Raw genomic sequence first — 27,905 nt, forward strand, 5'->3', positions numbered from 1 at the left:
GTTGCATTCTAAAAATGCTATTTTCCTACTAATTCCTCACATTTTCTCAGTTTCCAAACAAATTTTATAATAAAAAATTTCAATAAATAAACTTAAAGAAACAAAAATCAAAACAAAACCATTCGTTAAACTCAAAAATTCAGTCAAACTGAGAAAGGGAGGAGGAAGAGAGAGTGATCGCAAATTGAGGGAAAGGGAGAGGGAAATCGAGAAAGAGAGAGATCAGTCATGGGTGGGTCATGGGCGACGAGACCGGTCAAGCGGCGGTAGGCCTCATGTGGCGCAATCTCGCGGTGCAATCTGGACTGCGCAATCTCTCGACATCGCGATCTCGCCGGCGCGTCTGGGGTTGGGGCGGTGGTCCGATGGCTTGTTTGTTCTTCTAGCTCACTCTCTCTACTCTCTCTTCTTGCTCTTTCTCTCTCTCTCTTTGGGTGTCTGTGAGTCCGGAAATCATTTGAAGGTAAAACAGAAGCGTAAATGATTTTCCGGGTCAAAGAGCTTATTTTACGGTCAAAGTTTAAGATTTTTCGGAAAACTTTATTTTACATGTGCACCCAAACACGCTGCTGGGTGTAAAATATTTTCCAGAAATCATTTACACCCAAAACAAACACAACCAAAGCTTCAAATGAAAAAGACCATAGAGGTCATACAGATAAGCATCCAACAAATTAGGGGGAGGGGAATTATAATACAAAATTTTCAAATCTTGAAGCAATTCTATTCTAACAAGAGCGTCCACACAGAAGTTTGCTTTACTATAGCAATGCACCACCTTAATCTAAGGAACTTGAGCATTTAGGAGCCTACAATCAGCCACAAGGGACGAATTAATAGCATTAGAGATGTCATTGTTCATCGATTCAACAACAATTTGTGCATCCAACTCTACTTCAAGAGTACTAACTCTCAAATTTAAACGCATGATTAACCCATCCCTTAATGCCCACAGTTCAGCTAGGAAGCTAGTGGTGTTTCCTATGTTTCTAGAGAAAGCTTGTATCCAAGCTCCCGAATCAAAGCGAAGAATGCCCCCTCCTCCTGCTGCACTTGGGTTTCCAAGAGAAGAACCATCAGTGTTTAGTTTGAACCAACTTCTGTAAGGTCTTTCCCACCAAATACCTCTCTAAACACGAGGTCTCTCTATAGAATTCCTTTGAGCACAGAATGCATGCTCAGGGCCTGTTTGGGTAAGCCTTTTTCGTCACTCAATTTCCATTACTCAATTTCCATCACTCATCACTCAATTTTTCACATCCGTTTGCCTTATCACTCAGTTTCCATCACTCACTATTTTTCACACTATTTGGAGGGCCCATGCCTGTCACAGTGCAGCCTTTTTTTTTTTTTTTTCACTAGCAGCTTCTTTTTTTTTTTTTTTTTTCCTCCTAGGTTGGCTGTTTGGTTTGGGTTTTTTTTTTTTTTTTTTTTTTTTTTTTTTTTTTTTTTTTCACTAAGTTTGGTGAGTCTAGGTACTAAAGAAAAAAAAAAGAATAGAACAGAACAGACGAACCAGTAAAAAATAAAAAATAAAAAAGTCAAAAGGTGGTCAAAAGTTGCTGCTATGGGTCCCTCATGTGTGTTTATTTACGGAAATGCCATTGAGTTATGAGTTATGGAAACTGAAAACAGCATTTTGTTGTTTTCAGTTTCCATAACTCATAACTCAAAAATCAAAGAATTGAGTGATGGAAACAGAGTTATCGTTTGGCCAAACAACCTTTTTGCTATGAGTCTCACCATTTTTGAGTTATGAGTTATGGAAACTGAGAATTGAGTTACGGAAACACTTAAACCAAACAGGCTCTCAACTTCTCTTTGAATGATTTCTAAGTGGATGGTTTGGTTCGGGCTTTGCTTTTGGAAAACAACTTTGTTCCGATGCTGCCAAAGAGTCCAAACACCAAAAGCAAAGATCAAGTTCCAAGGAATACGCATCTGCCCAGATTATATATCAAACTTGCAATTAAATTTCAGCTAGTCATGGAGGTTTCAGCTTGAAGAAATCTGTTCTGAAGTTAGCTCCAAGGTTTTGCCAACAATTTAGAGCAAAGGTACAATCCCTCAAAAGATGGATAATCGTTTCTGGAGCATGCTGGCATATCGGGCAAGAGGTGTTTACATGAATACCTCTAGCTACTAGACATTCACGAGGGGCTATGCTGTTATGAAAACACATCCACATGAAGAACTAGACCCTTGGGAGAACATTTAATTTCCATATCCAACTGCCATTAAAGGAGAGGTGAGGCTCAAAAATCTGGTTTGATAAGAGGTAAGCACTAATGAGGTTAAAATGCCCGTTGGAAGTTGTTGCCCAGATCATTCTATCCTTCATCGATGCAACACAAGAACGAGGCATAGCTCTGATTTCCATGCCAACATGGCTTGGCAAGGTTATAGAAATCTTCCCTCAATCCCAGCCAGTATCGGAGACTATATCCCTGATTTTAAGTTCCTCTTCCTCTCTAGTGAGTGGACCGTGTACAAGAGATCTCAATGGCCCATTAGAAGTCCAATTATCAAGCCGAAAAATAATATTACTGTCCCGGCCTAGGCTCCATCTGGTACCTTTGGCAAAATTAATATTTACTCCTGGAATATGAGTTTATAGCATTGGCGCCAATAGGCAAAGAAACTGAATGGATAAGAAATAAGATGTTGGATGTAGAGTAGTAATCACAACCAATACCAACCATTTTTGTGTATATTGCAATAGAGGCGTCACCATGTTTAGAGCGTACAACAAAGTGTACAATGAAAAATATAGACATATACCTTTAAGACACAAGTACATAGATATAGTAGATGAGGTTGTATCAATTGTAATATCAGTTGTATACAATAAGTCACATGATAATTTGGCAGAAATTTTCATCAAAGTTTTTTCCCAAGAATTGGTAAGAGAAGAATTCATTGGAATGAGACTAAAATCTTTCAAATAGAATCACCATGGCTGAAACCCAACCTTCTTTTTTTTTTTGTTAACTTGCTCCGTGCAAGTAACTGCTACATGCAGTTTTTCTGGTGGTGTGTAAGTTTAACGAGAGAGAGAGAGAGAGAGAGAGAGAGAGAGAGAGAGAGAGAGAGAGAGAGAGAGAGAGAGAGAGAGAGAGAGAGAGAGAGAGAGAGAGAGAGAGAGAGAGAGAGAGAGAGAGAGAGAGAGAGAGAGAGACCAACCTTAAATAGATCCGCTATAAATAGGTTTAAATGAAAACATGATGATGATAAGTGTTTAGTAGAGTGTTAATAGTTGAGTTTGTTAGGTACTTTATTAATAAAACTAGTATGTAACCTGTGTTTATGCACGGATTAATGAATTATAGTGGTACTATTAATATTAGCTTGATTTATAAACATACTAGTCGCATACCCACACGTTGTGCGTGATAAATTTTTAGGATGATCTCATTAAATATTTTATTAATACTATAATTTGAGTTATTAAACATTGGTTTTTCATTAGTTTTTAAGTTAATATAAACCTTAAATATTCCTTTCTTTTACCTTTACACACACGCATATATATAATGTGAATCTTTACACGTATTTTTTTAGGAATGGCAACGGGTCGGGTTCGGGCCGAGTTTTTCCATATCCGGACCTGACCCGAGGGTCTTAGCCCGTGGCCCGTTTACTAAACGAATTTTTTTCCCGAGGCTCGTACCCGCCCCCGCTGGGCCCCACGAGCATGTTTAGGCCAACCAGATTTGGGTCCAACCCAAAAAAAGAAAAAAAGAAAAAAAGAAGAAGAGAATTGAAGCCTAAACAGAGTCTAACGAAAATCTAATCACACTTTCCTCTTTTTTCCTCCTGAAAATGCAATCTATCAAAACTAATTATTCCTCTTTTTTCTCACACTTAATCGGTAACCAAACAGAGCCAGAAAATCACGATTAACAAACCCAAAATCACAAACACAAAAATCATTGAATATACATGTTTAAATAAAAATAATTACAACATTTTCTCGGCTATTTTCTTTCCATCCAAACAGATCCAAGATCTAACAAACCAACCCATTTTCTTAGCTTCTTTTCTCGGTCGAATTGCAGAGACAGTACAGCGGTTCAACAAATATTCTTCAACGACAAGTTGTTTGGGGGTTTGGTGGCTTCGAATTCGCTGAGGAACAGTGGGGGTTTCAATCAGAGGGTGAAGGAAATGTTGAGTACGAAATGTCCATCGGATGATGTTTCACCTTCATCGCTAGTGCACGGGTTTTCTGGGCTTGGTTGGGGCTATTGTGGTGAGAAGAGAGGAGAGTGAGTGAGGCTTGGTTGTGGCTGTGGTGGTCAGAGGAGAGGAGAGTGAGTGAGTGAGAGTGGCAGAGGAGAGAGGGAGAGGAAAGTGAGGTAGTGAGGACTGAGGGAAGCGTGTGTGTGAGAGAGCTGAGAGATGAAGAGGGAGAGGCGGAGGTGTGAGCTGAAATGAGGAGAGGAATAGAAAAGTTTAGGGTTTTTAACTATATATATGTGAGGGTAATTTAGTAATTATATATATATATATATAACCGGGTCTTATCCGAGTCGGGTTTCGGGTTTTTTGATAAAACCCGGACCCGATTCGGACCCATTTCGGTTTTTTTAAAAAAAAACCCATACCCGACCCTATTCTTTATTGGGCCGGGTAAAATTTGGCCCATTAGGGTTGGGTCGGGCCAGGTATCCACGGGTCAGATCTAAATTGCCATCCCTATATTCTTTAGAAAACTCTATATATTCCATTTCTTTGGATGCATAAAATTATAGACCACTACTCCATAATGATAGTGACTAATTAATTTTATATGTTTTTTTTAGTGATCTCATTTGCAACGCTTCTTACCATTACCGTATATTTACTAATTGATGATTTGCATAACAAAGACATTAAATGAAAATTATATCTATATCTATGTGTGTGTGTATATATATTATAAATAAGGTTAAATGAAAGGTCAAAAAAGAAATTTTAAAATTTTCTAACTTTATTTCTTATTTAATTTCTACTACTACCAGAGAACATTTTTTATATTTTATTTTTTGTTATGATTAATATGGTTTCCATAGTTAGAGTTTGATTAGTTTTAAATTTAAATTTAGTACTATGATTGCATTTAATTATTGATTTAATTTTTTAAGTGAATTTAACGGTTTATTTTACTACACTGTAAAGTTTTTAATGTTCTCCACACGATAATCTCTATTTTATTTTTTACTTATTCTTACAACCTCTTTGTTTTCCAATCAACGGTTACTAATTGACGCTTGATTTTTTTTTCTTTATATACTCTTTATTACTTTGTATTATTTTTTTTTCTTTACCATCTCTCTCTCTCTCTCTCTCTCTCTCTCTCTCTCTCTCTCTCTCTCTCTCTCTCTCTCTCTCTCTCTCTCTCTCTCTCTCTCTCTCTCTCTCTCTCTCTCTCTCTCTCTCTCCACAACCTATCGTTATCCAAAATTTGATGATGATTCTATGACATTAAATATGCATTATTAGTTTTTTATTTTTTTAAGTTAGTGTTTCTAACTTGATTTGTTTTGTATTTCATTTTTCTTTTGATGCATTGGGTGTGAGAATGAGTGTTTCCCTAACATTACTTCACTTAATAAGGACAATTTTATTTATATAATTTAGGAAAAATATTATATTTAAAATTCAAAAGGAGAGGAAATATAAATAATTTAATGATACATATGGGAGATGTGGCTGAATTTAAATGTTGAATAAAATTATGTGAGAAAAAAAGTAAAAATAAAATATATAACAGTGAACACTAACTTATCCAAATCATTCTATGTAATATAATAATAATATATTCTTATATAATATCTTTAATTCCTTATAATGCAATATGATAACATTTAGCAATCAAAGTGATAAAAAAATTAAAAAAAAAAAAAAAACTTAAAACACAAAACTAAATTTTATCAACCAAAATAGAATTCTAAAGAATACAACACTTTATCAAGCTAAAATAGAGATGCAAGACAAATAAAAATAAAATCCACCAAAAAATTGAGGGAGAAAGAGTGGGAAATAGCCCATTTTTTGTGAAAGAAAATTATGTAAAGAATAGAAAAATGAATGACAAATTTATACTAATAGAATGATAATAAAAAGAAACAAAATAAAGAAAGATAAAAGGAAAGAGGAAGAGTGATATCAAGGTAGAATGTTTGGGGAGATGAAAAGGTAAAGGGAATTAGAAAGGTTGGAGAAAGTGTAAATGTTAAAAAAATGAGTACAATTTGATGAGCACAATTTTCTTTTATTTGAATTTAAGTAAAATATTACATTTTTTATTTTTTAAAACAATAGGAGAGAGAGAAAATATCATTAATTAAATGATAAGGAGGATGTGGTTGAATTTGAATATTGAATAAAATAAGATGAGAAGAAAAAATATAAGAAAAATTAAAAGATATAACAATAAACACTAAATTATTCAAATTATGCTATGTTTGGAATACTATTATATTTTTATCTACTATCTTTAATTTTTTATAACGTAATTGGATAAAATTTAACGATCAAAGAGAAATAATAATAATAATAATAATAATAATAACTTAAAACACAAAACTTAATTGTATCAACCTAAATTAGAGTTCTAAAAAACACAAAAATTTATCAACCTAAAGCGGAGATGCAATAAAAATAAAAATCCACCAAAACATTGAGAGAGAGAGAGAGAGAGATAACTATGCAAAGAATGGAAGAGAGAATGACAAGTTTATAGTAAAAGGGAGTGAATAAAAAGAGACAAATAAAGGAAGATGAAGGGAAAGATGAATGGTGATATTAAAGTAGAGGATAGTGGGAAGATGAAAAGGTAAGGAAAGAAGAAAAATTGAAAAAAGTGTAAATATTTATAATAAAAAATGAATGTAAAAAAATTTATAGGAAAATTGAAAATAAAAAGGAAATATATATATATATATATAGATGTTAAAACCGATAAAGATGAATATGTAAAGTTAATAATTTATTTATATATTTTTTTTGTAAAAAAAAAGAATAATAATTATGTGGCAAGTGATGTGACAATGAGGTGGTGCAACAAGAGCTCAGCAACAATAAATACTACATTTCAGTTTTTAGTAATATATAGATATATAGATATGACATAGTTTGACCAGGACATTTGGAGGTACTATAATAATTTTTCTTTGCCACTTTTATGATATTGGTTACATCAAGTTTCTCATTACATTGCTATTACATATATCATTTTGAAAATCACTATTAGATACTGCATAAACAATATCAATATACTATTATTTTCTATGAAATTATATTAAATACAACATAATATCTCATAAATTAAATGAGAATAGGTATATAGGATCGTTTAGCTCAATTACAGTTTGTTACATTCAATATCTTCACATACAAAATATCTGAATAGAAACTATATAAAAAACATGCTCATTACTTTAGAGAAAAAATAACAGCAAAAATTTAAACAATTTAATTTGTATGGAAAGCTAACAAAAACATATATATATATATATATATATCTTACAAATTAAATTGGTTAGTAATTGGCCATATATAGTCATGGTATATTATATAAACTAGTATGTAACCTGTGTTACCGCACGGGAATGGATATATTATTAATCATGAGTTTATTTATGTTTAAAGGCTTTTTCTTATACGGAGAAATATTTATAATATACAATCAAAATTACTTTGAAAATTTAAAATAGTAATATGTAGGCTATTAGATCAAATCATTGGAGTGGTGCAATTGCACAAAGGTTGTCACTTCAAATTTTAAATCAAACAATGGCTATTTCAATTTCTTATATTTTGTATATAGTAAATTTGAAAAAAAATAATCAATGGAGAACATGATAATCAATTAATCATATACAATTTAAAGGCAACATTTTAGGAAATTGTCTCTGTTTTACAAAATTTGGACAGCTATAATAGCAATTACCGAAATGAAGTACATGGCTTAACCAAAATATGACCAAAAGTCAGAGAACACGAAGCACTAAAATAAAAAAATGTAGTGGCTAATTGAAAGGGTTTATGGGAAAAATATGAAAGAAAGAAATAGAAGCACACTTTATGGCCTTTGGGATTTTCCAAAAAGGGTTAAAAGTGCACACTTGATGTGCGGTTCATTGAATGCTCCTTGGCTTTGGGGTCTTGCAGTTCATGCTGCAGGAGTGATAGGCGCAATTATAACAGCATTACTAACTTATAGTATAGTAGTATATAACTATATTTGTAATATCTGGTATATGAGGGGTGGCTTGATATTTTCGAATTTAAAATATCCCTTTTAGGATATGAGAGGAAATGAAGTCATCAATATCTTAATGCAAAATATTTGATGTAGCTCTTGGTAGCATATGTAAGCACACCCCGTTATGAAGGCCTGGAATCTGACAGAGAGATAGCTGTGAAGGATTCAAAGGCTCCTTTTTAAAGCAGGGGAAAAGAAATTGGGAACTGATGAGAAGAACTTTATCCACATATTTAGTGAACGAAGCAGGGCACAATTGGCTGCTATTATTTTTGCTTACCATGACATGTATGGACATTCACTTAAAAAGGTATATATATATTTTCTGAGTAATTTTATATTTTTGTTTTTGTATTTTTTAATTTATATATAAAAAAAACAAAAATCTTTTGCCCGAAGAAAAGAAGTGCTTATTCAATGTTGAAATTTAGGTAGTGAAGGGCAAGACATCGGGGCTTTTTGAATATGCTCTCTTGACAATTTTAAGTTGCTCAGAAAATCCGGTGAGATACTTTGGTAAGGTATCATTCCACATTCTGGGTTTAATTGTTGTTTCTCTTTGGTGAATTTGATTACAATGTATAAGTTTTTCATAATAGTAATTTCACAAACTGGTAGTTTCATGCTAAGAAGTTAACGTAAATAGTACTTTTTGCTATTTAGGTTTTATCATTGATCATTTTGTGGAAAATAAAAGAGGCAATAGTAGAGTAATCTGGTACATGTGTATCCCTTTATGTTGGATGATTTTAGTACTATTAACTACTTTAAATTTGAAGAATAGTAGTCCGAAATGATTTCCTTAATTGAAAAAAAAAAAAATTCATTCTAATGTAAAAACCAATGGGAATTAGTTTGGTTTTTGAAGGCATTTCAGCACCCTAAAATAATGAGGTATGCCAAAGCTCACACATATTTTCTGTTCCTTGTGTGGGTAAGGCCCATGTTATTGTACATATACATGGATCAATTTGTAGTTGGACAGCATCATGATAATTCTATAAAGCTTTTGCATAATTTCCTTTTATTATGAGCTGACCTTTTTCAAGAAAATAAACAATTATTAATACATTATCATGGCTAAATACTAACCATATTTTTCTAATCACAACATAAGTAGAGGGAAAAAATGACCTTTGTTAACAAAATAAGCAGGTACAATGGAAAATCACAGCTAACTACTTGTCATATATATATATATATTTAAATATTGTAGACATCTTACGCCTTGCATGTATAGAATTCTTTAAAGGTATGACTATTTGAGAATATTTATATGCATGCATTAATAGTTAAGGGTAAGTTTGATATATATATATATAATGCTAAAAATGGTAAAACTTTAAAAACTTAGATACCAAAATATTATAAAATCAACTAAAACTCAAATATCTTAAATTTCATAAATATATATTATATGTGTTAGGATTGAATTGTTAGATTTTTTTATAATATTATACCACTTGATGATTATGTATAAGATTATTATTTTTAAAATCTTCCCATTATAATATGGATTTTCTTTATTGAATACCATAAAATATTTTTCATTTCATTTTCAAGGTCAATACTAAATACGAAAAAATAAGATAATTTTCTTGAATTCATTTTTTTGAATAATAACTCATTTCTTTTGAGAAAAACAAAAAAATTATGTTGAACCAAACAAAATATTTTCGAAGTATAGAGTGTATAGACTCTAGAGAAGCAACGTATTTAAATAGTAAATTTATATATATATATATATATATATCATCTAATAAAAATTTATTAAATAATGTATAATTGTGAAAAACTATAACACAAGAAATAATTTGAATCTTAACTTTTTTTTTTTTTTAGGTTGACTCATTTTATGCATATGACTATATATACACAAAAGCGATTATTGACACATAAAATAATTTCTCCCCATTCTGAATCATTACAGTTGCATCTTGAATCTCTACCTTACCTTTTCTTTTTTGTTTTTGGCTATTTTCCCTTTTTTGGGCAATTATTTGATCTGTGCCTTAGGTGTCAATTCCTCGAAAGCACGTTACGTGTTTTGACAAAAGGATGAAATGTGGATTGATGGAAATCCCACCATGTGACCACTTAGAACAATTTCCACTTCAATTGAATTTGGGATAGATGTTTACAAACCTTTTTTTTTTTAATTTTTTTTTTAAATTCCACATAGATGTTTTGGCTTTCAAATGTAGGAGCCGTTTGATAACGTTATTTTAGTAATATTGTTTGTATTTTTTTTAAATACGTGTGAATGAAAAAATGTATGAAAATGCATGTAATATTGTTTAAAAATTGAAAATATGTTGTTAAACTACTTTACCAAACAGGAACCTTAGACTTTACACTACAACACATATTTAGTCTAGATTTATATCTCTAATAAATAGAATATGAACAGTTTATCAAATAATTGACCAATAATAAAAACATAAACAATAAAAAAGAACGGACCTTTGATAAGAAAATAAGTAGCTAAAAAGTCTCAGTTCGTTCGCAACAAAGTTTCCCAATTTTATGACAATCTGGAGGGAAAAAATCACACAAAATAAGGACATGAATTGTAAAAACATAGATGACCTTTGTTAAGACAATAATCTGTTTAAAGACCCTTTATTAGTCAAAATATTTCAATTACTGCTCATAAACAATAGTCGCAACAGTAGATAAACAGTAAAAATATTGGCCTGAAACGCGTGCAAAAAAAAAAACAAAAAACAAAAAACACAAAATAAAGATGTGAAATTCTACTTGATGATTCTACCAAAAAAAAGAAAGATATTCTACCTGATTCACCCCTGTCCAGTTGTTATAAAGTTAATCCTTGTTGTTTATTATATATATATATATATATATATATATATATATATAAAATTATTAAATACTGTTCACTTATAGACTTTGATTGAGGAGAGTCAAACATGGTATAACTGGACGAAGACTAATTGAATTTTACCATACTATATTTTTTATTTTTTATTTTTATCTTGCACCTACACCTACTACACGTCTCTAGAGTCTTCTTTAAAAAATCAAAAATCAAATCAGCAAACGCAAGCAGAAGACAGAAGCTTCAATCCCATCTCAGATCTGTTCTCACTTCTCAATATTAAATCAAAATATCACTCCCAATCTCAGAAGTCTCCGTTCTCTCTACTCCCAATCTCAAGTCTCTCTAGTCTCAGGTCTCAACCCTTCACTGACTTCACTCCATACCCTCCACAATCCAAACCCCAGCTGTTGCCGCCGCCGCCTCATCAACACACTCACGGCTTCGCCTCACTGTCCACCATGGGTTAAGGCTTCTCATGTTGACGGATCAGTTTCTTAGTCTCAAGACTCATGTAAATTTTCTTCCTTTTTCATCTATCTTTTTCTCTATTTGGGAATATGATTTTTTCCCTTTAAATTTATGTACATCTCTCTGATATTTAGTTTTTTTCTTTTTTTGGGTGTTTTCATTTGGTTATTCACAAAAACGAAGGAATAGGAGTAATCAAACCTTTCGTTTTGCAGAGCAGGACCTTTAAAATTGTGAAGAAAAGTACAATCAGAATAGATGGAGAACCTCTGCCCTATATAAGATACAGAAATACATGTATCATTGATACCGAGATGTTCTTTTGAAATTTCATAGCATTAATTGAAGAAGAGGGGAGCTGTATATTGAAGGAGACGAAGGATTTTGGGTTTTGATTATTGTAGAAGGGGAGGTGAACCTGAAAATACACGGGTGTGAAGAGCAACGATTTATTCACCCAAAAAAGAAAAAGAAAAAAGAAAAGCACAGTGTAATCTGATCCCACTTCATTTTAGATAATTTTAGACAGATTGAGGGAAGACACGTCACACAATTAGAGTTATAATTTGAAATTGTAATCTGGACACGTGGTATAAAATTAGAGATCTAATTTGAAATTACAATTTTAGTTTCTCTCTACTTCACCTATTATTTTATATATAGATGACTTTTAAATTTGAATTGTTTTTAATTACATCATTAGGTTTTTTTAACTCCTCGTTTTCTATACTAAATTAACTCATTTGGCACAAAAATTTAAAAACTTAGATTAGATGGAACACATGGTGCAAAATTAAACTCTAATTGAAATCCAATTTTTACACTTAATTAACTCTCTTGGCACAAAAATTTAAAATTTAGCTTAGATGGAAAACGTGGCGCAAAATTAGACTCTAATTGAATTCAAATTTGAAACCTAATTGAATTTTCTCTTACCTTTACTTATTAATATATACTAGCTTATAATTACATGTATATACATGAATACACTTAAAAAAATACAAAAAAAAAAAAATGCATAGTATAATTTCTATATATATAATTTAAATACTATTGATAATCATTCTTATATTTTGTTAACTCTTTAAAAAGTCTTATAAGAATATTATTAAATATAAAATGTAAATTGTCCATTTTAATTTTTTTATTACTTCTTAATTTTTGTTATTGTGAAGTACTTTTTTTTTTTTTTTTTTACGATTCATTTATTCTAGACTCTTTGGTTTTTATACTCAATAACTCACTTGAATTAATATTTATGATATGGTTCCACATTTGATTCTAAAATTAGGAAATAAAACTATTTCTAAAAATAATTCATTTAGGACACATAGCATAAAATTGGACTTTAATTTAAAATTTTAATTGGACTTTCTCTAAGTTTTGTCTATATATATTGTAGTTGCACGATTTTCCTGGCCCAAATTCTATTGATCAGGCCTTGGCCCAAGGCGCAACCCACAATAAATATTTGTAGAGGATGGGTCAAAGAACTTAGCCTCAGTGAACCTATTCGGTCTGATACATGGACAGTATTGTTGCAGAAAATAAAAACACAAGAAGGGATCTCTAACGTATGATTCTATTTCTTCAGTTCCGAATACAGTTTTTCCGTCCCCCTTCTTTGAGGGACTCCACTACATTATATAGCTCTCCTCTTCTCATCTTAACCTTACACTTGTTGATCATCTAAGCATCTACTTGAGCACCTGTCCCATCAGACGCCCTTATCACTCCCTTTGTGAGTTGCAGAGGCCAAGGTAGTACTGTTCAGGGGTCTTTTCCTCATTAATGTGGCCAAGAGGGTGGTTGGGGCGCAATTAATGTGGTGGTGGCAGCTTTCCATGAGATATTTTGGATTTTATTCATTTTATATGTTGGGAGGATGAACTGAAATGGTTGGGGAGAGTTCCTCGTCTGGGCTTCGTAGTGTCTGAGGAGGAGTTACTCCTCGGACAAGTTTCCTTGGCGCTATTGGGACTAATGCTTTATCTGTGGTTTCTCTTCGGACAGGACGCTCCTTGGACGGACCTGAATTTAGACTAGCCCATTATTTTTGGGTCGGGCCCCACATATATATATATATATATATATATAGAGAGAGAGAGAAAGAGAGAGAGAGAGAGAGAGAGAGAGAGAGAGAGAAGCTTGTACCCCCATACATATGCATGGATATACTTAAAAATATATATATTAAGATGCATAGTATAATTTATATATATAATTTAACTACTATTGATATATAGTAGTAGGGTCAGGTTTTGGTTCTTAAGCCCAAAAGGTAGAAGAATTTAGGCTCAAAGAGCCCAACATAATGAATTTTTAGAGAGTGAGCTAAAAAACTAGGTTTCAGTGGATTGGACAACGCTCATAATGGACCAGATGATAAGAAGACAAAGACAAGCAAGTTTTATATAAAAAAATTCTTCCTCGGCAAAGTCCGAGGAGAGTAATTCTTAAATAGAATTCTCTTATACTTGGCTACAATTATAGTTCTTTATGCTACAGTGTTTCTTTCCAAATTTCCTGATCCCTTCTCTTTGGAGGATCTCTTACACTATATAGCCCCTTTTAGCTGATCTTGACCCTCCATTTGTTGATCATGCAGAACACTACTCGAGTGCCTATCCCATCAGATGCCCTCCCAAACCTTCTAGGATTTGCAACGATCAAGGAAGCATTGTTCAGAGGTCATCTCCACATAAATGCGGCCAGGAGGTTTGGTGGATGCATTAACTATGGTGGTAGCTACCATCTCTTCAGTTACGTCAGGGCTAACCCCCTCTTTGAAACTCTTTCTCTACATTGTGACCTCCTCTAGTAACGTGCCAGTGACGTGGCCATGTCTCACCTCTTCGACATTACCATACGAGGGTATGGTCTCCTCGGAACTGCATTGGCCTCTTCGGTCTCGGGTATGACATGTGGTGATACTACCTAATCAAATTTCTGTACCCCACAATAGTCATTCTTATATTTTGTCAACTCTTTAGAAAATCAAGTAAGAATGTTATTAGGTGGAAAATGTAAATTATCCTTTTTTTTTAAAATTTTTTTTATGAATTCTTAATTTTTGATATTGTGAAGTACCTTTCTTTTTTTTTTTTTTTTTTTTTTTTTTTTTTTTTTTTTTTTAATTCTAACTCTTTGATTTTTGTACTCAATAATTTACTTGGATGAATATTTATGATGTGGTCTCGCAATTTGCTCCAAAATTTAAAAATAAAACTCTCTAAAATAAATAATTAGGACACATGGTGTAAAATTGGACTTCAATTGTAAACCTAATTGAATAAATATATATATATATATGTGTGTGTGTGTGTGTGTGTGTGAGGTTCTAATTTTCAAAACGTATATACATATTTTTATACATAAACATTAATCAAATCGCATTTGGAAAATTTAAGATTTAACTTAAGAATAATAGAGCTTTTGAAGGGGAGTACTTCTTCTCATAGAGGTTTTAAGATTTATTTTGGGAATATACCTAAGAAAATGTCAATTATAAAACACATAGATAAAATTTCCTCAATAAATTAAAAAACACATATATAAACAATATGTCTAGAATCATCATTTTTATTTATTTTTAAAAAAATATGAAGTGACAAGTTATTCCATTATCAAGGTTTTGTTTTAAAAAAAAATTATTAAGTGTTGGTACATTTTCTATTTTATTCTCTCTCTAAATTGACAAATCTGACAAAAAACATTTTAGTGGGTTCTCTCATTTTTAAAGGTAAACGGTTATTAGTTGTTTTTAGAAATACAATTATATAAAGGTGCATTAGTTGTTGTAGATATTATAATTTTAATTACAGGTGCGACATCACCGTTCCAATTATGACTCCCAACACTCTACGTCTAGATTAATCCTTCAGGGTTTAAAATGTTGGGTATGGTTGAAAACCTAATGGATATATTGAAAAAATGTATACGTAATACAAAATAATATAGAAGAGGCTTAAGGCTGACAAATAGACTCTCGGAAGAGATATCAATGCTATCATCATGGTTGATAGCAGTTATTGGTGGTGACTATGAATTTTTAGCCCTAAGTCCTAAACTTCATGATTAACTAATATATATATATATATATATTTTTTTTTACTAGATGAATAATCCTTTGTTGTAGTGTCACATTTTGCTTCTAAAGTAATAAAACATTAAAAGGCCAAATTCAAAATAAATGATGGCAAAATGACAATTTTTTTTGAGACACTGGAAAAATGACAAAATAAACATTAGTTATTTGAACATATGAATAAACATAAGTTTATATATTATTTCTTTTAAACTAAAACATTAATTGCTTGTGACTAATTAGGGATTCACCTAAATATTAGCTTAGTTAGAGGCTTGTTACCCACCTTATCATTATAGTTAAAATAGGAAAAATATAACAATATTTAAGAAAGAAAATTGGGGTTTTGTAATGTGCACAACTCTATTCAACACATCATACCACTAAAATTTTAGACAACAGAGTACAACTATACAACCCATTTCAATAGACAAGTTATGGTGTTGCCATTGGAAATTTGTGTGCTTTTGGTTCATGGGTTGGCCTTATGTGGGTGGATGGTTGACGCTAAAATTGGGCCAATGATGGGTTTGTGACTGTGATTAGTGTTGGCTAGTCATAAATTTTCTCATTTAAGATAAATTAGTGCTAATAGTTATGTTGTGGGGGATGAGTTTTATACTCTTAATGGAGTTCAAAATATAGTTAAATGTCTATGTGACATGGATATAAAAAAAGAATTTCACCTACGTAAGCACATAAGTGGTGTTGCTTCTAAACAAGAGTTATAACTTTTCTCTCGTAAATGTTGGTTAATCCAAGGAGTATCACAAGTCCATAATAATACCAACAAGTTGTATATTCTTGGCGTTTAGGATATTTTCATGTGAGTGTTTTCTCTAGCTTTAAGAAAATAATTTGGTTTAAATTTAGACTGTAGTTAACTTCTTGAAGTTTAGAAATTATAACACTAAGAGGATGTTTAACTTGAAAGACACATTTTTTAATTTTTATTTTTTACGGATGATAAAGTATCTACCTAATTTGATATGAATATTACAAAGTTACATCCTATTGGGGGATTGTTGCATATATAGATATATAAATATAGGTTTTAATATTTGAGAGATCCTTGTTTAAAAATAGAAGAGTAAAGAGTGTTTTAAAAGGAAAAAAAAAAAAATTTTGAGTTGAAAAAATCTCACTCAAGTGAGATTAAGAGGTTGTTTGGATGAGTGATTTTCATAACTCATAACTCAAAAATAGTGGGATCCATAGCTAAGAAGTCCGTTTGGCACCACATAACTCAGGTCAACCACACATTTTGACCTTTTTTTTTTTTGTTTTTTTGTTTTTTTTTTTTCACTGGGTTTCTTCTTTCACTGGCTGGGTTCTTTCTTTCTTCTTTTTTCACTGGCCTTCGTTGGTTTTTTTTTTTTTTTTTTTTTTTTTTTTTTTTTTTTCACTGGGTTCAGTGAATTTGGGTACTGAAAAAAAAAAGAAAAAAAAAGCTACACCGAGTGACAGGTATGGGCTTACAAACAGTGTGAAAAATATTGAGTGATGACAAATGAGTGATGGTGCCAAACAGTTAGGATATTTTAAGTGATGAGTGATGAGTGATGAGTAATGAGTGATGGTGCCAAACAGTTAGGATATTTTAAGTGATGAGTGATGAGTGATGAGTAATGAGTGATGAGTGACGGAAATTAAGTGATGAAAAAAAAGCATCCAAACAAGCCCTAAAGTTGGCTCCAATGAGAAGGACCACACAAGTGAATGATAAATGACTAAGCAAGGGATAGATTTATTTTTTTTGTTTGTCTTATAAGTCACATATTGAAGAATCTATTCCAGTGAAATGTGTTTTTGCTCAAATGAGATACTTATAGAAAGTTTGGTTTTTGCATAATTACGCAAAAAAGAAAAAAAAAAGAGGGAAATAAATGCGTTTATGTATCTAACAATTAGCACCTACTAACCTACAATGATAACATCTATAAAAATTCAAATATGAGAAGATTTTTTTTATTACCTTCAAATATGAAAAAATATTTCATGTATAAGATATATACATCATTTGTTCCATAAATATTATACAAATAAGTGTTTTTATACTATTAAAGAGAAGATATATATATTTTTTTTATACTAGCCGATAATTTTATTATTCAAAGATGTCAAGAATTAAGGATTTTAGGTCTTAAAATTTGAAGAATAATTGAAATTTGTAAGCACAAAAAAAAAAAAAAAAAAAAAAAAAAAACACACAAAACCCAAAAAAAGAAAAAGAAAAAGAAAAAGAAAACAAAGAAAGGACGAAAACGACGTCGTGTTGAAAGTCCAAAAAACCCAAGGCGGCAACATAGGTCTTCGCGCCACACTTGGAATTTCAAAACCTCTATACTCTTTGTCCCCCCCCACCCACACCCCCCAAAAAAATTAAAAAAAAAAACTCAAAAAATACTCACCGTTGATCAACAATTTCGAAACCAAATCATAAAAATCCAACGGTCCCAACAGTCCCATCATGTACATACATCTCAAACAAAACAAAACAAAACAAAACACAAACACAAGTACACAACACAACCCTATAACCTACTACACACACACTCTGCACAGTGTGTTTGAAAAATTTAACTGAAAAACCAGCCGACAACTCGTGTCCACTTCCCAAATCTCGAGCTTCTCTCTCCTGGTTTTACGCACAGCACCACATTCACTTCCATTTTCTAATGCTACTACTTATTAGTTTTATAGAGTATAAAAATTATACTATAAATCTCATTTTTTTTAGCTTCCCTAGGCAAGAAAGATTTCACAAAAAGGTTACCCATTAATGTTTCAATCAATTGTGTATGACTTTTTGTTCAAGCTAATTACATTAACATACTAGTACATCATTCTGAACCAACCTGAGTGCTTAAAAAAACCCACTAAAGATTTCCAAACTTGTCTGGTTCTTGCTTTTTTTTCCTTTTTAGTATGGACTGTGTAAAGTTGGGTTTTTTTGGGTTTTGCTTCTTCTTGTGGTTGCCAATGGTTGCTGCCTCTGACAATCTTCTTTCTCCAAAGGGTGTTAACTATGAGGGTATGTGCCAAGTGGGGTCTTCTTCAAAAGACACAAAACCCATGTCTTTTTGCTTTGTTGTGTTCTTCTTCTAATTTTTTTTTTTTTTTTCCTTTTGAATGAATCTCTGATTAATTCTGTGTTTTTTTGGATGAAGCAGTGACTGCTTTGATGGCGGTGAAGATTAAGCTGAAGGACGAGTCGAATGTGATGAATGGATGGGATATTAATTCCGTTGACCCTTGTACCTGGAACATGGTCGCTTGCTCTCCTGAAGGTTACGTTGTTTCCCTGTGAGTCTCTCCCCCATTGTAATCATTTGCTCCTTTTTCACATTTGGGGCTCAGAAATTGAAGAAAAAATAAAAAATAAAAAACCCTTTTTGCTTTCTTAGTTAGCTAACCTGACAAAGAGGATTTGAAAGAAAGATTGGTTATTGGGGCTTATTGCTTTTCTTTATGTTTGTTTGGAGCTTTGCTTTCTTTGTAGTAGTATTGGGTTGTTATTGGTTAATGAAATCTGAAATGTATCTCTAATGTTACTTCTTTCCCATTGATGTTGGTAGTGAAATGGCCAGCGTGGGCTTATCAGGAACTCTTTCACCAAGTATTGCCAATTTGAGTCACCTTCAGAAAATGTGAGACTTCTCTCTTTCCATTTCTGCTGGACTTCATGGCAACTCCAATTGTCTATTTCTATTTCTTTTGCCCAGTTAGTCATACTTCAATAAGTAATTAATTGCTACTCATATTTTAAGCTTAAGTAGTTGGTGCTCTATTTCTATTCCACTTGGTAATGAAATGATGAGAGAGAATTGCTTGAAATGGTTTGCTTTGCTCATGTTTAGAGGAAAGTGATTAATGCATTAAAAAGAGTGAGTTGATTCAAGTGGAGGGAACCAAAAAACGTAGGGGAAGACAAAAATAACATTAATAGTAGTAAAACAAAAGTCCATTAAGAAAGTAGCAAAAAGTATGACTTCGGATAGAATAGAAACTAATACATGTGGTCAATCCTAATTAATCTGTTGAGGATTTATAGCCAACCCCAAAAATTTGGGACTAAGGCTTAGTTGTAGCTGTAATGTTTTTCAATATGGCTAATTTAGGAGCTTCAATAATGCTTACTTTTAGAGAATTCTTTGTCTTTTTTTTGTTTTGTTTTTTTTTTTTGTTTTTTTGTTTGTGTGTGTGTGGAGATTTTTGTGTTAAAAAATTAAAATAATCAAAGGTAATAACTGGCAATGCATGATTCATGCCCATATTAGGTCATGTTTTAAATTGATTCTGGTGCAGTGATCTGTATACGTGATGTCATACTTAAAAGTGTGTTAGCAGTCTTAGATTTTGTAGGAAGCACTGGGCTAGGACAGGTGAGCTTGATCAGAATTCATTGCACGGGTATGAAATACTAAGTGTTCTTGTCTGTCTAGTTGCTTGATAAAAGGAAATATTTTGGCGTATAAGTTATGAGATGTCTTATATGTCTTTTCTTGTGCCTCTGCAGAAAATATTATAAGAATTTAACATTTACCAATAAATATTTTCCATTTCTATTGTTGCAGGTCGTTGCAGAACAATCGGTTATCTGGCCCTATCCCAGCTGAGATAGGAAAGCTCTCAGAGCTTCAAACGCTTGACCTCTCACAAAACCAGTTTGTTGGAGAAATTCCAAGTTCTTTGGGGTTTCTAACTCATCTAAACTACTTGTGAGTATGAATTAAATGATAAATTGTGCACTACAATTACTATTGGCTTTAACATTCTGTTTGCTCTAACTATTTGTTCTCTAAACCTTTGCCATGCAAGTTTTTCAGGCGGCTCAGTAAAAACAATTTATCTGGACAGATTCCTAAGCTTGTCGCTAACCTCTCTTGTCTTTCATTCTTGTATGTGTTTCATCAGATTTCAACTGTGTTTTCTCTTTCAACACGTTTTGAGTAATTTTAATTTTGTATAACTGTATTGCATAGGGATTTATCGTACAACAATTTCAGTGGTCCCACTCCGAAAATACTAGCACAAAGCTACAGGTGATATCTTTAGTGAAGAGAAATGTTATTATATAATAATAAAACCTGATTTTTATTTCCAGTCCATAGTTAACTGATTATAGTCCATCATTTTATGTCAAGTGGAGCATTCAATGGTGATCAATATGCTAAATTCCCACTTGATCACTAGATAGGCCATCCTATCTAGTAGCTTAAGCTTTTTCGTTGGATGCTCTAACACAAGTATCCAGCTCTTGTTATTTTATTCTATTTCTTTTAGGTCCTCCTATGGCTTCAGATTTTTTTTACCAAATTATAATTAGTTTCTGATATGTAAATGATCCTATCTGATGAATCTTCATTTGGGGAGTTTGTGTAATTTTACTAGAAAGGCAGAAAGAACAAAACAAAGATACTAGAAGAACAATACGACTTTTCTTCATACACAAGTGTTATCCTTAATAGGAATTATGTATGTATCCCAAAATGTGGTAAAACAAAGACACTGCATTTGCTTTTTTTGAATGCGATTCAATAGTTCGTATTTAATAAATACAATTTCTTCATATAGAATAGGAAAAGTCAGTTAACAGCGATGTTATGTTCAGTAGTTGATATTAATTTGCAATATTCCATTTGCCTGCATTCTTCATTTTTTGTTGATGCACTTCAACAGCTGAATTTTTTAAAATCCTTCCCAATATGTTATTTCAGCTATTTGACAGCTTCATGTTTTCATTGTAGTATCACAGGGAATAACTTTCTTTGCTCTTCTACATCAGCACAAATTTGCACGGGTGCTTCAAAACCAATAAATGGTAATATAGATATAACCTGTAAAATATACTTTGCTAATGAGTGCCTAAATATATTTGAATGACTATGCAAGATGGTGTAACTACAGATGCAAGGTCAACTCAGAAAGTCAGTGGTCATCATCAGTGGGTGCTTTCTGTTGCCATTGGCATAAGTTGCACATTTGTGGTTTCTGTGATGCTGCTTGTTTGTTGGGTGCATTGGTACAGATCTCGGCTACTCTCTTCATCTTATGGTACTAAACTACTCTTTTTTCTATGAAACAAGTAGATGATAGGGATCTGGAAAATTTCTAAAGATTTGAATGTGTTAAAAAATGCATATTTTCAGTGCAGCAAGATTGTGAATTTGATATTGGTCATCTCAAGAGGTTTTCATTTCGTGAATTGCAAAATGCCACTGGAAATTTTAGTCCCAAAAACATCCTAGGGCAAGGTGGATATGGAGTGGTTTATAAAGGATGCCTTCCAAATAGGACAGTGGTTGCGGTTAAGAGGCTGAAAGATCCAAGTTACACAGGAGAAGTGCAGTTTCAAACTGAAGTTGAAATGATTGGCTTGGCTTTGCATCGGAACCTCTTACGTTTGTATGGATTTTGCATGACATCCGATGAAAGATTGCTTGTTTATCCTTATATGCCAAATGGGAGTGTTGCTGATCGTTTGAGAGGTTTGTTTCATTGTTGCTTGTCCCTGACCCTCTCTCCCTCTCTCTCTCTCTCTCTCTCTCTCTCTCTCTCTCTCTCTGTATTTGAAAATTTTGATTAATTTTTACATTGAATTTCTAGTTGTTCTACATAATAATGTTGTGGGTGTATGTTTTGGTTCATATAATTATTTTGGAATTACTAAAAATATTAATGATTATCCATGTGAACCAAACAACATATTTTCTAGTTCATTTTTAAGATTCAAACACTGGAAATGAGTCAATTTTCTAAAAAAAAATCTTTCTAGAAAGCGAGTCATTTTCCAAAAAAATATAATTTTCCATCAAAACAAATGGAGCATGAGAATCTATTTTCACTTTCAGCAATAGTTTCAGAAAATGATTATGATATTTTTCGTAAGATATTGATTTAAATTCTTCAACTAGGTCTTTGTGTTAGATATCTTTTGTGATTTTATTTATAAGTCCTTTTAAATATGAGTTTTACAGTATACTAGAAATTTTTGCCTTTGGCTGGGAGGGGTATGGTATTGTTACACAACTCAAGACAAACTATATGTGTGTGTATTACATGTGTACAGGTGCAAGAAGGGAGGGGAATTTGTTAGAAATACAATGATGGTTTGTGTGTTTTAAGGGAATTCAAGTAGAATATTGAATGGGAAGCAATGAGAGATAGGTTTTCATGGATATTGGATTTTATTTATTTATTTATTTATTTATTTTTTATGGTTGAATGCTGAAGTGTGGGCATGAGTGGTTAATAGTTTGGAGGGCTTGGACAAGGGATTTAGATCATGGGAGGGTTGGCCACGGCTAGGGCAGCAAGTGTGGATGTGATTTGGGATGGATTCTTGAAAGGAAAATGGCTTAGGGATTGATGGTAATGCAATAGGGCTTTGGAATGGAAAGCGGAAGATTGATGGTTGTTGGAGTTAATGTTTTGAATATATGAACTGGTTGAGAGATGGAATGAGTTTTGATTTCTTCTTGAGAGTCATTTTCTCCCTATGGAGACCTCTTCAAGGGAGTCTCTTCCTCTAATGCAGGACAATCAAGTCCAAGCAACACAAATTGGCAATTTCATTAATGAATTGGAAGTGTAATTATTAATAGAACCATAGAACTAATTTGACTGGCCCACTTGGCCTCCTCTTATTGGTTCTATTATTCCTCATGTGCAACTAATAATTCTAGCATGTGTTTATGTTATTAATAAATGTGTTAAATGTAATTAGCATGCTACGGTATGTAAATAACTATTCTATCTTATCCTCTACTAATTAACTTCCAACTACTTGGACAAGTTGATTTGATTACACGGGCTCACCCCAAGCTAATCCCTGACTTGAATATAGGGTTGTCAATACTTGTCTTGAATTACCACAAAGGTTCTGTGTGAATATGGAAGCAAGTAAAGGAGGATAAGGCTGGTTGGAACATATGGTTAGAGAGGAAAGGGTTGCTCGGCACTTATTTACTAGTTCCAAGTTCCGCCTGACACTTTTGGTCAGAAACCTAATCTTTGTGTTCTGCCTTCATTCCTTGAATCAGCTTGTTCCTAGAAAGATGATAAGTATGAGTGCGTCCAAAAAAAACAGAGTATTATGTATGTGTGTATATAGGGGGTACATGTACATGTTTTTAAATTAAGAGAGAGAGAGAGAGAGAGAGAGAGAGAGATGTCTCAATTTTTAAATTGTAAAGAAAGTCATAACTCATAAGTATATTTTATATGAAAGTTATCAAATCTAATATAGATATTTATAGTATAATTATATAAGATAATTTAACATCTTTCTAAATTCTATGAGCGTGTAAAAGAATCCACAAAAAAAAAAAAAAAAAAAAAAAAAAAAAAAAAGCATCTTCCATTAGAGTTTTGCTTGATGAAGATATAAAATTCATTCACATTCATTTTGGGGACCAAATTTTAATTTTAATATAGGGTATAGAAAATTTTAAAGATCTCATAGTATAATGTGGTACTGCTCTTGTGCTTGCTCAATATGACACCCTTAAGATTCCTGGTGGCATCACATTTTTGAAACTTGAACAATTTAATAACTGGTCATTTAAAAATATTTCTTCATGGATCGATATTTAATTACTTAAATTTATTATTTTCAATTAGAGCTATACCCAAGTGCAGCCTTGTTCTTACTCCTTTGTTAATTCCTAAATTGCATGCTTCTTATTAGCAGAAACTTGTCGAGAGAAGCCCTCTTTGGATTGGAACAGAAGAATGCAGATTGCCATTGGGGCTGCCCGTGGACTTCTGTACTTGCATGACCAGTGTAATCCAAAAATAATTCACAGGGATGTCAAAGCTGCAAACATTTTGCTTGACGAAAGTTTTGAAGCTGTTGTTGGGGATTTTGGTCTTGCTAAGCTGTTAGATCGGAGGGAATCACATGTCACTACTGCAGTACGTGGCACTGTAGGACATATTGCCCCAGAGTATCTTTCAACAGGCCAATCTTCTGAAAAAACTGATGTTTTTGGATTTGGCATACTACTTTTGGAACTCATAACAGGGCAAAAGGCGTTAGATGCTGGAAATGGTCAGGTTCAGAAGGGAATGATTCTTGAGTGGGTAAGTAGTTTCTATCTGTCGTTATATTCGTAATGAAATACTTATGAAAAAAAAAATTCATAATGAAATGAAATCATTGGACTTTGTTTCTCTTTGGTCTTATGGTTCAAGACTGATAGAAGTTCATGATGATACTGTGACACAGTGAATGCCAGGAGAATACCATGGTTATTGTTTAGTTTCCAGTAAATTAATGGAATTGTGATTGATGCGAGTGTTTTAATAGTATATTATGGTGTGCTAAGTGGTGACTGATTATTAATATTATTTTAAATTCAAAGTGGATGATGCATCTTCAGACTTAAGTTGAGCATCCCGAAACAATGTAAACTGAAACCGTGAAGCTTTTTCCTATCGATGCTGGGACACTCGCATGCTTTATATTGAGTGCACGATGTTGAGTCCACATCAAGGAAACATGAAAGTGATTAGTTGTTATACATGATTGAAAACCAAGCTATGGAATTAGGGGTGGGAGTGGTGTCCTTGCCTTACTGTCACAATCATTCTAATTTGGTTTTTCTAGTGGTATACTGCACTTTACTTTCACCTATATCATACTTTGTAATTTGTATAAGATTTTTATTTTTCCTTCATACACTTTCGGATATAATTTATCATCTGTGTCTTTTGTTCTCTAATTCATGCTGTAAAATATCAAAGCTACGTAACAAATGTTTGTCTTGTATTTAAGCTTATTCCTCAGCAGCCTCTTCATTGTTCTCAGTTTTGGCATCAATCATAAGTTTCTAAATAATAATTTTATAATGCAGGTAAGAACCTTGTTTGAGGAGAAGAAGCTGGAGGTGCTAGTTGATAGGGATCTAAGGGGATGCTTTGATGCATTCCAGTTGGAGAAAGCCGTAGAGGTGGCCCTGCAGTGTACTCAATCACATCCCAACCTCCGGCCAAAGATGTCTGAAGTTTTGAAGGTCTTGGAAGGCCTTGTTGAGTCAGGACAGGCAGAGGATTCACAAAGTGGAACCAACCTTTGTGAGGCAAGGGCTTGTAGTTTTTCCAGAATTTACAGTGATGTTCAAGAAGAATCTTCATTTATCATTGAAGCCATGGAGCTTTCTGGACCCCGCTAACAAGCAGTTTAATTTGTTCCTTTTTAAGTTCAAATGTAAATGAGTTTTGCGCTTTATCATAATCATATACAAATTTATACATTTTCTATTGAGTTAATGCTTGTTGGATTGTATTGTGATTTGGGCTTCTTGTGCAGATAGCACCACAAGACTCAAATCAATCATATTAAAGACAGACAAATAACAAGCACACATAAAGAACACTAAAATTTACGTGGTTTGGCAAACCACCACACACGACCGACAAGAAAGTTGCCACCTCCTAACTCAGTTCTGGTTCCGTTCTTGCTTATGAGGTTGACATGTGGTTCCAATGGATAACATACAAGAGGCCTATAGATGATCTGTTGATGAAGAAAAAAGCCTATAAGGCAAAAGGGGGCAAATAGGATTTGTTTGTGGCCCATAAAAATGCAAAGACTTGCGTGGAGGGAAGATGAGTGAAGTCCAATATTGAATAATAATGAAAATGGTGAGTGGTCCATAGAACATAATTACTCATATTCATTAGTTTAAGTTTTTGGGGCTAAGTGGTGTCTGTATAGGTTATAATATATTAACTATTTAATTAGAGTCTCACCAATGTTTTCTCCCTAATAGGGCTTATAGAAATGTGTTCATATGAAAAAAAAAGTAGAAGAAAACAATGATATGGATTACAACCACTTTCAATCAAACTTCACAAAGTAAATTGACATTCTCATAAAGAACAATCACAATGATTAAGATGGTTCCTAGGGTACTCTACATGGTATAATTTTTTTAAATCTCCAACTTTTACAATAAAATGGTTAAGAATTAAGATAATGTTACATCATCAATCTACTAATATAACCCTAAATTGATTTTTCAAAAAAAAAAAAAATACTCCTATATATTTATTTATAGGAGTGTTTCTAATAGTGTCCAATCTCTGTTTTATTTATTTGGAGAAATCATCAACCCAAGAACACAAAGAACACTAAAATTTACATGGTTCGAAAAATTGCGTACTTCCATAGGTGGTGGCATGGAGAAATTTCACTATAGTAAATAAGGAGATATAACTGTAGTACAAGAACACTTTTAAAAAAAACTCCAAAATACACCCTAAAAAAAAGGCTCATCAAAGAAGTATTGCCAAATAGTTCTAGATTATGGTATGTCGCAAGGTTTCCATGGGCATGGAAATGTAGTTCTGGTTCATATGTAACAACTTAACATAATAGTAATTTCATTGTTGTATTTATGTTTAAACATGAATAAATGTTCAACTCTACTATGAGATTGGTGAAGTTTAAGAATAAAAAATTAGTATGGAAATAGTGTTTACCTTAAACAATATTGTTACTTATATTTTTATCAACCTGTTTAGTACAAGGTAAGTGAAAATTTTACTCCAAAATTTAGGGACTGGGTTTTATGAAATCTCTTCTTTACATTATATGCTACTGGAATTAATTTTATTCTGAACTGATTTGTAACGATATCATAATGCCACTATTTATAGACAAAAAATCAATATACATTTGCAACAATAATGAGTACAAAGATAACAAATTTTGTCTCAATCTCCAATAGGTATCCAACATCATAAAATTTATTTTTCAAATGAGAATATGATTCATTTAAATATTGTCTAAATATATATTTATGTTAGAAATTGTGTTCAAAATTCAATAAAAATTTAAAAATAAGAAAGTGTGAATTGATACTTTATTTATTTAAATTTATCCATATAAGTTTCCATTTGTGGAGTATAATTTAAATTTATACATTCTAGTATTAGTTTAATGTGTTTTACATATGTTCATTAAAGTGTCCTAAACATGTGGTCCATATGTCACTTATAATCACATCATGCACACAAACAGGAGTACTTTCAGTACATTATGTGGAACCTACCTAATTGACCAACTTGAACGAAGGAAGATGATCTTGATTGGGAACATATTCTTAATTTTAGACTCAATTAATGTGTCAACGTTTGTTATGTTAAGTATATGTTAATACACACAAATCTATCATACAAGTCAAATGACCATTTAATATTAAATACTTGAATGCATGAATATAAATTATACTCCATAAATAAAAATT

General features: G+C 32.3%; 1 protein-coding gene across 3 annotated transcripts; it reads left to right on the top strand.

Moving 5' to 3' along the window:
• The first annotated feature begins 18,188 nt into the window (after positions 1 to 18,188).
• On the top strand, positions 18,189 to 26,019 carry LOC115992896 (probable LRR receptor-like serine/threonine-protein kinase At5g45780). 3 transcript variants are annotated; one of them, XM_031117141.1, is made up of 12 exons: positions 18,189 to 18,443; positions 18,609 to 18,682; positions 18,822 to 18,954; positions 19,227 to 19,298; positions 20,226 to 20,369; positions 20,478 to 20,549; positions 20,634 to 20,693; positions 21,399 to 21,472; positions 21,544 to 21,705; positions 21,801 to 22,139; positions 24,344 to 24,735; positions 25,509 to 26,019. In XM_031117141.1, the coding sequence occupies exons 2-12, from the start codon at positions 18,631 to 18,633 to the stop codon at positions 25,824 to 25,826; spliced, it is 1,818 nt and encodes a 605-aa protein (XP_030973001.1). In that variant the 5' UTR covers positions 18,189 to 18,443; positions 18,609 to 18,630; the 3' UTR covers positions 25,827 to 26,019. The 3 variants fall into 3 exon arrangements, with proteins under 3 accessions (XP_030973001.1, XP_030972999.1, XP_030973000.1); XM_031117139.1 differs by having other exon boundaries at positions 18,189 to 18,682; XM_031117140.1 differs by having other exon boundaries at positions 18,189 to 18,682; positions 21,559 to 21,705.
• The last annotated feature ends 1,886 nt before the right edge of the window (positions 26,020 to 27,905 follow it).

This window comes from Quercus lobata, chromosome 5, assembly GCF_001633185.2.
Source record: "Quercus lobata isolate SW786 chromosome 5, ValleyOak3.0 Primary Assembly, whole genome shotgun sequence".
Classification (NCBI taxonomy): Eukaryota; Viridiplantae; Streptophyta; class Magnoliopsida; order Fagales; family Fagaceae; genus Quercus; species Quercus lobata.